Source organism: Hippocampus zosterae, chromosome 1, assembly GCF_025434085.1.
Source record: "Hippocampus zosterae strain Florida chromosome 1, ASM2543408v3, whole genome shotgun sequence".
Classification (NCBI taxonomy): domain Eukaryota; kingdom Metazoa; phylum Chordata; class Actinopteri; order Syngnathiformes; family Syngnathidae; genus Hippocampus; species Hippocampus zosterae.
Genome location: NC_067451.1, coordinates 667,826 through 684,564, shown reverse-complemented (window position 1 = coordinate 684,564; position 16,739 = coordinate 667,826). Strand labels below are relative to the sequence as shown.

At 49.6% G+C, this 16,739-nt stretch overlaps 3 protein-coding genes across 4 annotated transcripts in view; 1 reads left to right on the top strand and 2 right to left on the bottom strand.

Moving 5' to 3' along the window:
* The first annotated feature begins 15 nt into the window (after positions 1-15).
* Positions 16-1,611, top strand: ing2 (inhibitor of growth family, member 2). The gene is made up of 2 exons (XM_052057124.1): positions 16-164; positions 638-1,611. Exons 1-2 carry the CDS (start codon positions 20-22, stop codon positions 1,369-1,371), a joined length of 879 nt encoding a protein of 292 aa, XP_051913084.1. The 5' UTR covers positions 16-19; the 3' UTR covers positions 1,372-1,611.
* A 6,816-nt stretch (positions 1,612-8,427) lies between these two features.
* Positions 8,428-11,066, bottom strand: rwdd (RWD domain containing 4). 2 transcript variants are annotated; one of them, XR_007961281.1, is made up of 7 exons: positions 11,002-11,061; positions 10,799-10,879; positions 9,579-9,688; positions 9,338-9,488; positions 9,152-9,260; positions 8,641-9,067; positions 8,428-8,501 (listed from the first exon to the last, which is right to left on the bottom strand). XR_007961281.1 is itself a non-coding variant. In XM_052057161.1 (6 exons), exons 1-6 carry the CDS (start codon positions 11,023-11,025, stop codon positions 8,967-8,969), a joined length of 576 nt encoding a protein of 191 aa, XP_051913121.1. In that variant the 5' UTR covers positions 11,026-11,066; the 3' UTR covers positions 8,428-8,966. The 2 variants fall into 2 exon arrangements, 1 of the variants encoding a protein (XP_051913121.1); XM_052057161.1 differs by having other exon boundaries at positions 8,428-9,067; positions 11,002-11,066.
* A 628-nt stretch (positions 11,067-11,694) lies between these two features.
* adam19a (ADAM metallopeptidase domain 19a) overlaps positions 11,695-16,739 on the bottom strand; it is a 28,317-nt gene continuing 23,272 nt past the window's right edge. The window contains exons 16-23 of the mRNA XM_052056492.1: positions 16,220-16,424; positions 16,065-16,142; positions 15,641-15,749; positions 14,648-14,789; positions 14,308-14,395; positions 14,007-14,222; positions 13,503-13,681; positions 11,695-12,499 (exon numbers count right to left, since the gene is read on the bottom strand). Coding sequence (XP_051912452.1) covers positions 12,454-12,499; positions 13,503-13,681; positions 14,007-14,222; positions 14,308-14,395; positions 14,648-14,789; positions 15,641-15,749; positions 16,065-16,142; positions 16,220-16,424 — 1,063 coding nt within the window. The 3' untranslated portion in view covers positions 11,695-12,453. The remainder of the gene's footprint in view (positions 12,500-13,502; positions 13,682-14,006; positions 14,223-14,307; positions 14,396-14,647; positions 14,790-15,640; positions 15,750-16,064; positions 16,143-16,219; positions 16,425-16,739) is intronic.

Below are 16,739 nucleotides of genomic sequence, written 5' to 3'. Positions count from 1 at the left end.
TCAATGCATCGTCGAGACCATGTTAGGCCACCACTACCCGAATGCTGACAAGTCGCAGCAACTGGCCAACTACGTGGAAGATTATCTGGAATGCGTGGAGTCCCTGCCCTTGGACATACAAAGAAATGTTTCCGTGCTACGGGAAATCGACGCAAAGTATCAAGGTAACGAGATGCCGATGCGTGTTGACGATAGTTTGTGCGGCGTTGGCGGGGCTGCAGGCAGGCGGCTGCCTCGTTTCCCCATTTGACGTCAACGCAGCCTCGCACCAAACTCCCTTGGAAAAGATGGACATTTGTTTCCGTGTTCACGCCAACAACCAGACGCATGCATTCCTACGTTTTTCGCTACCCGCCCTAGTCCGTGTGGTTAATTGACGACGTTCGGCGTCAATTTACGAACAAAACGCGATGGTAAAATCGGTATGTGACAGCTCGGTAGCGGTGCTCCGTAAAATGAGGCGAGTGAGTGCTTTTCAGCAGCCAAAGAACTGCTGCTGCTCCATGCCCCGCCTCCCGTCACGTGACCACATTAGTCACTTTAGGTGGGGGAAGAGCAAAGCGGGTTGTTTACATTAAAAAACAAAAATGAAAACCTACCAGGCCACGTGTCACGTGATTTGTCTTGGTATTCGCAGAAGTGCTGAAAGAGGTGGACGAAGTATTTGAGAGGTACAAGGCAGAGCAGGATGGCGCTCAGAGAAAGCGGCTGCAAGTCCAGCTGCAACGGGCGCTCATCGTCAGCCAGGAGCTGGGTGATGAGAAGATCCACGTGGTGACCCAGATGACCGAGCTGGTGGAGAACCGCTCCCGCCAGATGGACTCCCATTCCCTGTGCCTCCAGGAGCCCTGCGATCCCGAACACGTGGCGACGGAGCGGCGCGCTAACATCCAGGAGACGGCCGTCGCACCCGTGGCCCCCGCCGCCGCCGCCTCCGCCCCCGAACGCGCCTTGGCCCGCCGCCCGCGGCGCCAGCGCAACAGCGAGAGCCGAGACTCCAACCACCCGTCGGCCAACGGCTCGGCGGCGGACGACGCCGCCGAGGATCCGCCCCTCCCGCTTCCCAGAGAGAAGAAGTCCAAGTCGGCCAAGAAGAAGAAGCGCAAGTCCAAGCAGGAGCGGGACGCCTCGCCGGTGGATTTCGCCATCGACCCAAACGAGCCCACCTACTGTTTGTGCGAGCAGGTGTCTTACGGCGAGATGATCGGCTGCGACAACGACCAGTGCCCCATCGAGTGGTTCCATTTCTCCTGCGTTGGCCTGACCTACAAGCCGAAGGGCAAGTGGTACTGCCCCAAATGCAGAGGGGACAGTGAAAAGACGATGGACAAAAGCCTGGACAAGAACAGGAAAGACCGCCGGTCAAGGTAGTGACCCACCGGCGGCGGCATAGGACATGACGAGCACAATCGAACATGGCCGCTTAAGACTCACCGAGGACACTGTGCGGTGATGCCTTCATCGAGCCATTTTTGACGTATGGAAAAAAAATAAATAAATACAACTCGAGCATCCCCGTTTTTGTAGCAGAGCATCCTTTCATTGTGGACGTGGTCCTTCTTTACAATCTACTGCTACTGCCTTGTGTATGAATAAAGTTGTCCGTGTTCAGCACATGTGCTGGTGATTCGCAGGAACCTGAACCAACAGCTGCCGTCGCCCTTTTGAACGGTTACAAGTGCTGAGCAACTCAAATCGACATTTGAACCTTTTTATGATCATGATTTGGGCTTCTATGTTTCCAAACATGGCTGACGCTGAAGTCAACGTAAAGTCTCATCGACTTGGGGAATTTTGAGGTGGCGGCATACTCTAAGGCAGGGGTCCCCAACATTTTTTTTTTGCCATATTTACACGCACCGGCATTTAGGGTGTGGCGGATAAGTACTGCAAAATGATATGCTATGGGGGGGTTTCGAGATAAACACGAGGAGCGTCCAATTTGGCCGCAACACTCTGATCGCTGTGGTGTAATTGTGTACAGCATGACGATAGAGTCGCGGGGCGACTACGTCAGGAGTGTGCGTCGAGAGCGGGAGACGAGAGAGTGACTGGAGCGAGAATACATGCTTCGGAAAGCTCAAGTTATCCACGTTAACACGACAGCTCGACTCACGTGTGCCTGACTTGATAACGACAATCGCTACGGTCTTAATGCCTTCAAAAATTCGATACAACACAAATTCAAATTGCATGAAAATCTCAACTCACCACGATGCCGAATCGGTGCGAGCGCCGAGCTTGATTTTCTGCAAGCGGGCGGTCCCATCTCGGGGTAATAGGAGACAATGACACCTGAAGTGTGTGCTTCATGTCGAGTCTACTTTGTCATTTTGTTTTAGTCGCCGTTGCTGCACAACCCCCCCCCCCCCCCCCCCCCCGCCTCACACAGGTAGCATGTCGGAAATGGCAACGGTGCTATTGTGGCGATCTCAAGAGTGTTCGGCCATAACTTGAATCCAGAACACCGGCAGAGTTGTTGTCTCGAACGTACTTTTCTCCAGCAGTTTATTTGACTGATTTAGTAAGCTCTGGTGTTTTGTACGTGACGGAGAAGCTGTGGTTTGACGTGTGTCAAGTGACACAGCGGTATGTAACGGTGAATCCGGTGATTTTTCAAAATAAAATATCTTTCGTATTTAAAAATTAAATATGACGGAATTACTGTAAGTTCTTATTGTGCGGCCCGGTACCAAATGCCCCGAGGACCGGTACCGGTCCGCGGCCCGGCGGTTGGGGATCGCTGATTTAACATATACAACAAACAGTAAAGTAAATCGGTAATAAAGATGGTAGAAAACACAGAAGAGCAAAGCCAAAAAGAAATTAGTCACGCTGAGTCGAATGCCAAAGAATACAAGTGAGTTTTGAGGCGGGTTTTGAAGATGGGCAGCGAGGAGGCTTGCCGGATGTTCAGTGGGAGCTCATTCCAGACATTCAGTCATTTTGCGTTGTCCTTTCAATTTATATTGAAAGACAAAGATCAGCAAATTTCCACATGATGTTTCATGAAATGTGATACCCAGTGTCCCAAATTAGCCTTTGAGGTCTCTCGATTTGTCCAAATAAACACATGGTCAAATTTGATAAAGAGATGAGAGAGATGGTTTGAATATGTGCAAGGCAAAAAAGCTGTGGCAGAGTGAAAACTGCAACAGGCTTGAACTAAAAGTGTTCTGTGTGATGGTGCATGAGGCAGATGAAACTATCGATTCAACTCCTCAAAACTAAGTTTTAAAGTCAACAAATTAATTGTGATTAATCATCCACAATCGTCTGGCCTTTGCGGCCATCCTCTGGTCAAACGATGCCAGGGATAACTATGCCTCGGGTCCAAACTTGGCCGGTATGGACTCCGGCTCACCTGGCCCCCAACCTCCAATTGCGTATAAGCAGCACTGACAAAGTCAAGTCAAGTCAAGAGTATTTGTGGAGCACTTTCAAACAGCCATCGCTGCATACAAAGTGCTGTACATGGAGCGATTTAACATGCACAATAAACAGTAAGACGAATCGCTAATAAAGGTGGTAGAAAGCACCAAGCAGTAAAATCAAGAACAGCAATGGACGAAATGGATCCAGTCGGACCATTTTGTTGCTGAGGGGCATTGAGGAGAACCTGGTTTTCAGTCTGGTAAAGGCTTGGGACCGGGTTGACTGTTGGGGGGGGGGGGGGCACTTTACACTCAGGGTGATTTGCCTTGATGACGGCGACACGCCTTGACTACAAAGCGTTATGTCGACGCTTCATGACAAAGACCGATGACGTCACATCTCAGTGCCCTTTGTTGGCCTAGTTCGGAGTGGTAAAAGAGCGTTTGTGATCGTGGAGAAATCCTCCCACCCCCGCCCCAAACTCAAAGCCCCAAAAACATCACCCAAAGCAGAGAAAGCGACGACTGCGTACACGGCCCCGAGATGAGCACCGAGAGTCCCACCCTCGGGCCAGGAAACGACCTCCTCACCCTTGAGAAGATCCAACATGGCATCAAGGAGTTTTTTGCTCAACGGGGCATGTTTGGCGACGACGTGAAAGGTCGTCGGACTGGCCAGGTAATGAATGCGGAATGTAGGAATTGACGAAATACGGTTTGACGGAACATTTGGGTGTTTAAAAATGCAAATTGTCAGTTTCACAGTGAACTACAATTGGGGGCGGCGAACAGCCTGAGAAGTCGTTGCCTCTAAAATGGTTTGGATTCCTCCAAGTGACATAGCGGCAGCCTTCCGAATTAGAACGCAAATGTTTTTGTCACAGTCTATGCAAACCATACACGGAGTCCACGTATTGCAGGCGGAGCCCTCAAACAATTGTGAACCGTGTCAGTTGGAGTCATGAGGCATGCTAATCCGAGGTTTGCTTTTCTACTCCAGAATATGTCTTACACTTTGAAGGACAAAGACAAAGATGCCAAGATCAACAATATCATCAAGAGCATCGTTGAGAAAAGCACCCTGGACGTGGCCAACTTGAGGGAACTGATCACCCTCTGGGACAAGGAGGAACGCGCCATGTCCGACTCCTTCATCGACGAGTCGTCCTACGGCGTGGTCACCCAGCAGAAGATCAAGCAACACCTCAAGGTTTTCTTCTCCGAGCGGCTCATGATCGCCGAGCAGGAAGAGGGCAGGGAGGCCGGCGCCGCGTCGGCCCTCAAGATATTTGCGAGAACGAGCGCCGCGAAGAAGGCCCGAGACCCTGACGTGGTGGAGGTCGAGGAAGAGGATGACACCGGCATCTTTGAGGAGGATTTAAGCGCCTCCTCCGACGGGCAACGGACTCATCAGGATGACTTTTCTCAGACATTAGAGAGCCCACTTTCTCCCAATTCGTCGAGCGGCACCTCGCCCACTTGCTTCATCGACAAGGCCAAAGATTTGATTAGCCAAGTTGTCAATCCCGTTGTTAGCACCATTGACACAGCTAGCAAAACAATTGTTGAGAAAATGAAGTCCACCTTACAGAAAACAATGGGGGCTCCTCAGCATTCGGAGAGGGAGACGCAGGAGGCATGCTCCGTCTCGGAGAGAGAATCAACAGCCAGCCTCTCGCCCGCGTCGGAGGAAAACTGGATGCCCAATCTGGCCGCTTTTTTCTCATCGGCTGCTTCGCCGGGCACGAGTGACCGCAAAGATGAGAGTCCGCAAGACCAAGTGGCAACAGAGGAGACGTGTCACGTTACCGACCCGTTGGAAGAAGCGGCGGTCTCCCCGCCGAGGGATCCGGAAACTGATAATCGGGCCACATGTGCTCCGGGCAACTTGGACGACACCGGTGAACTGACTCTCTTTGACGATCCTTTAAGAATTTCCACGGAATCGCCTGAGAGCACAAGTCCAGCAAGTAACCTCGATCAGGACATGGTTGAAATTTTATCAGTGGGTCGTCAAGATTCACCGGAGCGTAGAACCCCGGCAGCCCCCGGGTCCGATGGCAACAAATCACGAGACTCACCGGAGGAAAAGATGCGCTTATCGGATGAAGAAGCCCAGACTGATCTTGAGTTGCCAGAAGATGGGATAGCAAAGAGCTCTTCACCCGAATCCATAAACGCTAATCTTGCGTTGCCAGAAGACGGAGCAGAAAAGAGATTCTCACCAGAAGCAATCGATGCTGATCTTGAGTTGCCAGAAGACGGAGCAGAAAAGAGATTCTCACCAGAAGCAATCGATGCTGATCTTGAGTTGCCAGAAGACATTAAGAGGGCTTCATCAGAAGTAGATGATGATCATGCTTTGCCAGAAGACATGCTAGCAATGACGTATTCACCCCCTAAAGTAGACCTTGAGCCGATGTCGCCAGAAGACTACGTACAAAGGAGGTCTTCGTCAGAAACATCGGATGCCGATCTTAAGTGGCAAGAGGACGGCGTTATCGAAAGGCCTTCGCCAGAAGCAGTAGATGATGATCTGAGCTTGCCAGGAGACCAGGTAGCGTGTGGGCATTCGCCAGTGGAAGTGGTAGATGGGGACCGTCATTGGCCAGAAGACATGGTAAGAAAAAGGTCTTCATCAGAAGAAGCACTCTGTGCAGATCTTAATTCACCAGAAGACCCGGTAGCAACGAGACCATCCGAAGAAGCCGAAGATGCTGATATTAAGTGGCCTGAAGAGGTCACGGTGGAAAATATAATTGAGTTAGAGATGGTAGATACTGATCCTGAGTGGCAAGGCAACCTCCTAGCAAAGAGGACTTCAGTTGAATTAGTAGATGCTGATCTGGACGGGCAAGATGCCAAAGTAACGAGAATGCCTTCATTGGAAGCAGATGGCGATTTTCAGGGGCCAGAGGATAAGCTAGCGAAGAGGCATTCCTTAGAATTGGTGGAAAATGGTGACCTTGAGTGGCCAGAAGACAAGATCACAAAGATCTCATCTGAAACACCCGGCGAGGATGATCTCGAGTCGCCCGAAGACAGGGAAGCGATGCCGCCTTCATCAGAATCGGCAGTGGACGATGAGCCTAAAATGTCCGAGGACCAGGAAGTAATGAAGCCTTTGGCGGAAAAAGTAGCGGATGCCGCTCTTCAATCGTTTGATGTCCAGAGGCCTTCAGCAGAAGCTCAGACTGATCCTCAATTGTCTGAGGAAGAGGAAGGAAGGAACCCTCTTCTGGAAGTAGCAGTTGATGCTGCGCTCCAGTTGTTTGATGTAGACAGCCCGTCAGTCGGAAAACTACAAGATGTTGATGCTAAATCACCAGAAGGCAGGGTGTCGGTGATGTCTTCTAATGAAGCGGCAGCTGAGATTGACACGAGATTGTCGGACGACGTGCTAGCCAAGACGCCGTCAGCCGAAGCCGTTTTGGACCTTCTGTCGGTAGAGGGTAAACCTGACCAGTCAGAAGTCAGGGTATCTGGGAAGTCTTTATCTCCGGCAGAGGTATGGTCTGTCCCTAAATGGTCAGAAGACAGGCTATCTGGGAAGTCTTTATCGCCGGTAGAAGTAAGGGCCGTTTCTAAATGGTCAGAAGACAGGGTATCGGGGAAGTCTTTATCGCCGGTAGACTTAAGGGCGGTTTCTAAATGGTCAGAGGACAGGGTATCGGGGAAGTCTTTATCGCCGGTAGACTTAAGGGCCGTTTCTAAATGGTCAGAGGACAGGGTATCGGGGAAGTCTTTATCGCCGGTAGACTTAAGGGCCGTTTCTAAATGGTCAGAGGACAGGGTATCTGGGAAGTCTTTATCCCCGGCAGAAGTTGGGGATGTAACTAAATTGTCAGAAGACAGGGGGTCAAGGAGGTCTTCGTCCAAATCGGCAGTAGATGTTCGGAAACCGTCGGAGGGTGGGGTATCGAGCAGATCTTCATCCCAAGCGGTAGCAGAAGGTCGGAAATTATCAGAGGACAGGATATTAAGGAGGTCTTCATCAAAAGCAGCAGTTGATGCCATTTCTAAGTTGTCGGAAGACAGGAAGTCCAGGAGGTCCTCATCTCGGACGGCAGTCGATGCCGTCTCAAAATTGTCAGAAGACAGGATATCCAGGAGGTCCTCATCTCTGGCGGCAGTCGATGCCATCACGAAACTGTCGAGGAGGTCCTCATCAAAACTGGTGGGAGAACTTGAGCTGAAATTGTCCAAAGACAGGCTATCCAGCAAGTCTTCATCCGAAGCGGTATTCGGCATCGACATCAAATTTTCAGAGCAGGAACTTTCATCCGAAGAGACGGCCGACCTGGAGAAGACCTCGCCGGCGCAACTTCAAACCAGGTCATCCCTTTGGAAGAGGTGGAAAATAATGCGTCCCAGGAGGATCCAGCCACTTCTGGAGGACTGTCCCGGTGCCATCATGGATTGCATCGGAGCAAAACCGGCTATTAGGCCAATTTTCAAAAAAGTCACGTCAATGTGGAAGACTCACTACGGCCGGAGGAAGACCAAGAGGGTAAAAGGGAAATGCGAGAGAAAAGCTGCGAGACCTCTATATGCAAACGCCCTGGACGAAGGCGCGAGGGAGGCTTCCGCCTCGTCCATCATCTCAGTCGCTTTGCCGGCCAGCGACGACGAGGAGGACGAGAGCACGAGGGCCAAATCCATCCAGTCAATGGAGGACGCCCATGACATCCACAGCTTCTTTGAGAACATGTTTAAGAAGGAGTTTTCCAAAAGGTTAGAAAAATCCCTGAAAAGGGGGCTCCTGGACGTGGTCAACGATTACGTCCCCGAAAAAGCTTTACAGAGCTCGGCAGATAAACTCGCAAAGCAGTAGCAGACCTCAAGAAAAGATCCCCTCAGTTTTAGCGGAGGATTTTAAATCCAGACGACAACCGACACTCCACTGACTCTACTTGTGTAAAGTATCAGATATACGTGTCGTCGTATTCCAATAAAAATCGAATTTTCAGGTGAATGTTATTCTCTTGGCGATGCTTATTCCATGAGTCCATTCCTAAAGTTGTGATAGCCCAAAAACAAGAAAAATTCAATCTCAAGTCCCCCCTCAGCAACGGGGGCTTCCAAATGGGGGTTTTATTTGAATAGACAAAATAAAATCTGGTCAACCTGAAATGAGAAAATAGTCAAGTCAAACGTGATGGAATTATTTTGCCGGCGAGTCTCATGAAAATACAAAATGGCCATTTGCGAGGAAGGCGAATGCTTCAAGGTTTCGGCAGTGAGAGTTTTGGTACTTTCGAGTAACCTTGATGAAACACGCGTGACATTGCGCCGATAAGTTCCCGCCTCTGCTCGGTGGGCCCTGCATTCGAGTGTCCTGGAGGTAGGCGGCGGCACAAAGTCGTTCAAATTGTAAACGGCGGCGAGGCGGCAGCTCGGGGGTGGGGGGCGGGGCCTAATCATCATCTTTACCGCCTCCCGTTTTACTCAGCTGCAAACACAAGTAGAACCGAAGCCACAATGTCAACGGAAGAAACTGTTGGAGAACGGATTCCGCTGGGGTCCACTTACATGCTGGATGGTTTGTTGTAACGATGGGGGAGGGGGAAAAAAATAAAATAAAATCCAAGGTTAAATTGCATTCCATGATTCATGTAGAGGAACGTTGGGAAGCGTACGTACTTTGATGACGTCAATCCAATTCCAACCTCTCGGCAGTTCCCCTTTGTTATCTGAAAGCAGGATCAAGCAAGCCCACGTTATAGAAGCGTCAAGGATTTTGTTGGCCGCTCATGATCCGAATCCTCCGCCCCAACCTGTCCGACTGATGATCCTCCTCTTCTGCGCTTTTGTGAGCTGCTCCTTCCTTTCCTTCTTTTTGGCCGTCACAGCGTTCGGTATCGCCTCACCGCTGGTTGTTAAAGTCTGACGGCGAAGCGAAGGAAGCGGTCAGTGCCCGGCGCTTACGCTCCCGGACTCTCTATGATGAGCGTGAAACGAACCACGGCGGTGACCACGGGTGTGTGGTTCTCCATCAGGGCTTCTTGGTTCTCCTTGGCCCACTCGAACAGGGTGTACGTCATGGCATCGCCCAGATTTGCCTCCACTTGCTCCGCCAGCTTGGACAAGATAAGCTGCTTGGTTTCGGGAATGCTGAAGTTGGTGATAAAACATTTTGTTTTTTTTGTTTTTTAAAACGTTTTGGCCCCGCCCCCGTACGGATCATTCTGACATGCGACTTACATTCGGTTGTTAAAAAAGCCATCCAGTGAGATTTGAGGACCAGTCACGGGGTACGCCTCTGGCCACGTGATGTCCAAGATGAATGCTTTGGAGTCCTCCAGGTCTCCTATCTGCCAATGTAATGGTTCCATTAGTTGGTTGACTAAAACTCTTGAGAACTTCAAAAAAATATTTATAATGAATAGAATAACTTCTTTTATGGTCCCTTAAAACAATAAAGACATGTATTACAGGGAGACCACTTTGTCCGATAGTATTTTTTTCTACTGCCCAATTTTTATTTTTCCTTGATCATCCCCTAAACAGCAACAACAGGGCAGAGTCCCATTTCAGTTTCCTCTTTCTCGTGTCAACCGCTCCTAAATTGTGATTCGCGCTCACACAACAAGCACAATTTCGAGTGCTCCATGAACCTGCCACGCGTGCTTTTGGAATGTGGGAGGAAACCCGAGTACCCGGAGAAAAGCCACGCAGGCCCGGGCAGAACATGCAAACTCCACACAGGGAGGCCGGAGCCGGAATCAAGTCATGCACCTCTGCACTGTGAGGCCGACACGCCCACTGGGTCACCCTTTGCTAAAGTCATTCATGGAAAAGGTCTTGCATTCTGATCTTCCTCCAACACTCCCTTTCCTTGTGAATGTCAAAAGAGTCATTACATTTAAATCCCGTCACATTTGTTCGGTTTAAAGTTATCGAAGGCCATCCATTTTAATTTGAGTGATGTCCTTATTGTTGTGTTTTTCGATGACTGTGAACCACAACGCTTGAGTGTACGAGCTAATGTGGTCTAACTTTATTTGACCCGCATCTTCTCATACATGACTTTGTCTCCAACAAAAGTCTGAATTGTGCAGCCATCCGACTCTTTCCCTACCTATTGGCCTTTTAACGCCTGTCGTTGCAAAGCTGACAGGGAATTGCGGTCATTACAATGTTCCAGAAGGGCCGTCGAAACACCCACACTTTTCCTGTTGAAATATTTCACCTAACCGAGCAAGATAGTGATGTAAAACCAATCTGATATTTATCGTCATACGGATTTGGGTTTGTAAAAAATAATTCATGGTGAAAGGACTGACAAAAAAAAATCGCAATAATGTGTGTGAAAAAAATTGCTTTTGACAGCATTCAGCCAAAGTGTTTCAATACTAACAAGAAAAAAAATTGATTCTGCTCTTTGAATTCTACACCAACCCCAAAAAACAAGCAGGACTCACCCTTAATTGGAAAGAAACTGGACTAAGCTCTTTAAAACACTCGTCACCCTCGTAGATAGAGCGAAGAGCCTCCAACTCCATCTAAAACACAGGCAGGCACAACAGCTGAGCTGACATGAACACATTTGACTCGCAAGGCAGTTCGAACTCGCTCGCGTTAGCCAGTTAGCATTTGGTCACGTAACGGTCCATTGCCGGCCTACCTCTTGATCCTCGTTCGCTGTCATGGCTTCGCTTTCGTTTGGCCGTGGCGTGCTCTCTCCGCGGTGCCGAACAGTCACGAGGGACTATCATTAAAAAGAGAGAATTTACGAGAACTTCAGCGCTAACATGGTACCTCTACTAACGTGACATTTTTTTGCACATGCGCAGTGAAGCGATCCTTTTCTTCCTCAGAAGTTGGAGAGATACATTTACTGCCAACTAGCGATCAGAAGGAGTAACACAGGACAAACGACGGTTTCTTCGGTAGTCAATTCCCGCAATTTGCGGTTCGGCACCCGCGGATTAGCATACTGTATTTGAGAATAGCCCCCCTCCCCCACATACACACACAATTTTTACAAACCTTCAACGGGGGACGGGGGGGTTTGTGATATTTCACCCGTGTTTCATGGAAAACGTTGAAAGTTTATCAGCAATCGTGTCATATTTGCAAGTAGCAATGATGCTAACGCTGTATGTAGGACCATAGCTTTCAAAATATTAGGGTTACATTTTAAGGCGTAATTATTCTTCCTGATTGGTCCATTTCTTAGTCGTGTTATTACATATCAGTAATCCTGGATTACTGATATGTATGAGCCTGTACCAATGACACTCTTAGAAATCAAATGGCTTGTCCAAATTTCAATGTTTTGAAAAGGAGCAAAAGGAGAGTAGAGAGCATTTTGTAAAAAAAAGATTTAATGTAATTTTTCAAAAGTGGTGACACAAAGCAAAAGACATTCACATGAATTTCAGTATGTGGTTGAACGGAGAGGGCGGAGGATTGCATCAAGTCCTCGCTCGACATGTAAACAGTGTTGAAAAGAAGCATCTGAGTTCGGGATCACAAACCAGCCATACACCAAGCAACTTCAACTACACCACAGTCTAACCTGGTGCACAGACCGACTATACCGAAGTCCCCAAATCATATTTGGAATCTTCTCGCCTCACCGAGATGATCATGATTAAGTATGGTACTTGTTGGTCGGTGAGCGGCTGGCTTGAGACCGTTTGAGCGTTTGTTCCGTATCCTTGAGATCCATTTGACGGTCCATGGAAGAGTGCCTTCCTTGCCCTCAGTAACTGCTCAAACAGCTTTCCGCTGACGAGTGGACTCGTGATGAGGATTTTGAAGCAATTCTGGATACCCCTTCTCCAAGCATGGAGAGACCCTCTTTGGCACAGAACACAAATCCACGACAAATTGTAAACATGATGACGGTTTGCGCGTACAAAGAAGGTAAAAAAAAAAAAAATTAAAAAGACTTTAAGACTGCTCCATCTCAGTCTGCGAGACCCCCCGTGCAAAACTGCGTCAAATGTGGCAAATGTTTCCAGCGCGCTGACCCGTCGCTTTCGTCAAAACGCCGCCGTCTTGTCACCGACGCCGCTCGGTAGTTTAGCAACACAGAAAAGGGCTTGGAGGGAGAAGAGGAAGGCCGTCTTCAAAACGGAGGCGACGTGGCGTCCGCTTTGGCGCCTGGCACCGGTCTGGGGGAGACAAGGAATTGCTTCAAGCAGTGATTCCCAACCAGAAAAATGAGACAACTTCACCACAAATTATGTTTCCCTTTCGCTCTGCGTCTTGAGATATGTGTGTTGAAACTAGCGCACCGTTATTAGAATCGTGCTAAATTATGATTATATATTTTTTGGGTTTCTTTATCATTATTGATCAAATGATATGAAAATTACCCATAACTTTTAAGGCCGAGGTCTCCAATTACCGGTCCACGGACCGATACCGGGCCGCTTAGCTGTGCCGTGAGCATAATGACTCCACCGTGGCGGAAATGCGCGCGACTCGAGCCACATTCTGACATTGGTTTGCAAGTTGAAATCATCAGAATTTGCGAATAAATGAAAGAAGAAGCAGTAAACAAAGTGAGGCTAACAAATGGACCAAACGTACATCCAGCTAAAGGTGCAGCTAGCTGATGGCTAGCCATGAATTCCAAAGACAAAGCTATTTGGACAAGAGAAGTTGCTCCCTTGGCGACGTGAAGGAGGACGTCGTTGTGCGCGCTATGTGGTCAAAACAAGTCGATACATGAAACCCGTTAAATCAAGGCATTAAAAAGTGAGCGAGCGCAGTTTGCACAGCCCGCCCATGTAATCATTAGCAGTTTAGTCGCTAATAACTAGCCAGCAGCAAGCGGCTGCAATCGTGTCATATTTGCAAGTAGCAATGATGCTAACGCTATATGTAGGACCATAACTTTCAAAAGTTCGGGTTACATTTTAAGGCGTAATTAATCTTCCTGATTGGTCCATTTCTTAGTCGTGTTATTTTATGTTACATTAGTTGTACAGTAGAATAACACAGAAATGACTACCCCCCCCACCACCCATATGTTTAACCCATTCAGTACCAACCAATTCTAGACCAAGTCTGAAAAGACGTGTAAAAACGTCTTTGGGAGTGAATGAGTTAATGACTCTCCAATTATCTTTGTTGTTCGTACCGGTGCTTTCGGCAAATCGGCAAAATCACCTGAGAGCTCTGCGAGGGGGGGCGCCGGTCACTCTGCCCGCAGGTTTGAGTCCTCCGGCTGTGGGCATCATGACCCGCAGGCCCTGCGACGGTTTCGGGGTGAGCACCCTCACTGGGGAGCCTCCTCTGGTGGGACTGAGGGGGAGGGGCCTCTGGGGGGGCAAGGGCGACGGTCTGGGCTTGAGGGGGGGGGTAGAGAAAGGTTATAGGGTGGTAACTGTGCGAGAGAGCTTCCCGGTCATTAGACACTCCAGCAACAATTCAGGTGGTAGCGCGCGTGCACACCTAAAAAGTCCTTTGGTCCACTTGTTTGGTCCGGACTGAATTTTTGTTTGGTGCGGTTCGCATTCACACTGTACTTTTCTGCAAGTGAACTAACTATACACGCCTGTGACAATCGCCGTCCCCGTCAAAATGATGAGGGCGGCACCCAAAATGGGGACAAACATGCAAAAGGGGATGGGGCGGGACTTGAACTTGCTATAATTTTCCAGGCAGTCTCACCGGTGGTGATCGCGCAGGGTTGAGGGGGAGGGGCTTCTTGGGCGGGCTCGGTTGCCGCGGGGACGGCCGGGCGGCGGACGGGAGGGGCGGCCGGGACCCCTTGACGTCCCTCGTGAAGGGGGCGTGCCGAAGGGGCCGCACGATGTTGACCGGCTGGACGACAGCAGCCGCGGAGTCCGGCCGGAGAGGAAGAACCTCTTTGCTGGTGGCAGAGAGCTGGAAAGCGGACAAAGACGAAGCAAAACCAAACGTCAACTTGAGTTGTTTTTGTTTGTTTTTAAATAAAATGTGCTGAACTCACCCCCTTGTGGCCGCCGGCTTTGCCGATTGGGCCGACCACTTTCAGGTGAAAGGCAGGATTCAGGTGGCTGTTCTTGGCTTTCTCCATCCTGACCACAAGAGGGCGCAGTCCAAGCATTGCAACCACGAGCCGCCAACTCCACCAAACCACAAACCAAGTTATCGGCACCAAACGTCGACCTAACTTGAGACACGTATGACATCTTCTGTTCTAAGCTGTTTCGCCAACACACGCGCACGCCCACGCACTGACAAAGGCGGGCTACGAGGCGCAAATGCGGACACATTTCAAAGTGGCACGTCGGCGAGGCAAATTGAAGTGAGAGAACGGGGGACGCTACTTGTTGCTCTTGTTCTTCTCTCTCTGCGCGAGCCACTTGTGCAAGTAGGAGGTCTTGATGCGGTAGCAGTAGAAGAGCAGCAGCACGCCGGGCAGGACCACCAGGAAGGCAAACAAAAGGCCCGCCACCAAGCCCACCTGACCTGCAACGCACCACGCTGGAAAATGGACCACCGTCTTCCGAAAGATAACATTGTGTTTTGTTTTTCACCATCACTGGGGTGAAAATATTTGGGCATTTGATATTCTCGTTAGTTTTGAGTACATTTGGACTGTTTTTTTTTTAATGCAGATTTTTATAGGTTTTTAGGGAAAGTTTGTTCGATTTTATTGGGTTTAATTTTTCCCCCCAAATGCTTCATTTTAGCTTCGTTTTAGTATTAGGGTGTGTTTTTTCTACTATGTAATACAACAACAAAGTTTTGTTTTCGTCACAAAGACAATTCCAATAAAGTTGCAACATGTGAAAACACAAATAAGAACAGAATACAGTGATTTGCTGTCTTAGCGTTTTCAACAGCAGACCGGTCTGGACTGCAGGCAGGCTGAAAGAAGCAGGGGAGTCCGCGCAAAAGTCGTCGCTCGGATGACCAATGAGGCCTTCCCGGACGCCATTGGCAAAAACGCGCCCCCCCCCCCCCAGTAGTATCGCAGATGCCAGCTTTTTGACCTTGGCGTCCAGAAGAGCGCGAATGGTTCTGTTCCTCATTAGCCGGGAAGACACGACGTCCACAATTTCCCCAAACCGATTTGAGAAGCAGGCGGCGTTTCTGGCTATTGTCGAGAAATGGCTTTTAGCATTTACCATTTTTAAAAAAACAAAAACAAGTTTCAACATGAAATATCTTGTTTTTGTCGTGCATTCAATTCCACCTTTTGCAAATCATTGTATTCCCTTTTAAATTGATCTTAACGTCTCATTGTAATTTTATAAGATGTCATTTCAGTTCACAGTTTTGCTTTCAAACGTGTGTGTGTGTGCGTGTGCACTGACTGTCATACTGCACGGGCCCGCTGTCCACGCTGCCGCCCAGTCCCGGCTTCTCGCAGTACGGCGGCGCCCAACCTCGATGGCAGTGGCAGTTGCCGTTGCTGTTGCACACCTGCAGCAGGCGCGGCGGACAACAAGGTCAAGTCAAAGCGGGAAAAAAAGAACAAGAGCCCAGCCAGTCTGGATGATGTCCTCATGAATTTTACAACGTGTGCTGCCGCTTCCGTTATCAGCTAAAAGCCAGCTGAGCCGTCAAGAGCTTTCTGGACTCGTGAATCCTTATCGGGCTCAGGCTTGCGCCTGCTGCGCAAACAACTCCTGACAGACACGACCGGCCTTTTTTTTTTTTTCCTTTTGTCTCGATTGCCGACGTCGTTGCGAAAAGCGGCGCGGCGTGACGGTCGGAATGGGCTTTTGGTGTCCTCACCCCGTTGCCGTGGCAGCGCGACATGCAAGTCTCCAGCTCGCCAAAGGATGCGTTTTGACATCGACGGTCGCGGCACACCTGGGGAAGACGCACGCGAGCGAGTCAGAACCAAACGCAGAGTCCGAGGTCAGGATTTTAAGCGAGCCGCCACTGACCTTGCCCTCGCCACACTTGGTGCCCGTCATGACCAAGCCGGGGTCGGGCAGGTCGCCCTGGCCGTCCTGAGTGCTGTAGACGTAGGTGCCGCGGCACTTGACCTCGACGCCCCCCGTCCTAATGGTGGTGTCGATGGACACGGCGTTGGTGCCTTTGGGCTTTTTGGCGGCGCTGTGACACTGGATCTTCCCGCATTTGGCGTCACTGGACACAAGGTGAGTCAACGGAGACCGACGAAATCACTCCCCAAAACGATGGCAAAAGTGTTTTTGCTCACGAAATGAAATAGAAAGGGAAACGCTTCAAGAAAAAATGAAATGAAATCAAACTGCACTTGTCGCGCTAACGACATTATCGGTCAGTTCGTCGACCCGAGACCTCTCTGATGCCTTAAAATACGAGCATTCACTCCACATACGGAATCCTCAGAACGTAACGACACCATCTAGTGGCTGTAAACAAGAATGACACTTGTGGCGAGGTTGTGAAAAGCCCGCCTTCCATTTACAGCAACAATTT

What these genes read in the sequence shown, in the direction of transcription:
- rwdd (XM_052057161.1), bottom strand. Translation starts at nt 11,025, where the DNA reads ATGACAGCGAACGAGGATCAAGAG. An exon ending in CAGTTTCTTTCCAATTAAGG is followed by an intron (nt 9,689 to 10,798) that starts GTGAGTCCTGCT and finishes TTACATTGGCAG; the next exon opens with ATAGGAGACCTGGAGGACTC. An exon ending in GGCTTTTTTAACAACCGAAT is followed by an intron (nt 9,489 to 9,578) that starts GTAAGTCGCATG and finishes CACCAACTTCAG; the next exon opens with CATTCCCGAAACCAAGCAGC.
- ing2 (XM_052057124.1), top strand. Translation starts at nt 20, where the DNA reads ATGTTAGGCCACCACTACCCGAATGCTGACAAGTCGCAGCAACTGGCC. An exon ending in AATCGACGCAAAGTATCAAG is followed by an intron (nt 165 to 637) that starts GTAACGAGATGC and finishes TGGTATTCGCAG; the next exon opens with AAGTGCTGAAAGAGGTGGAC.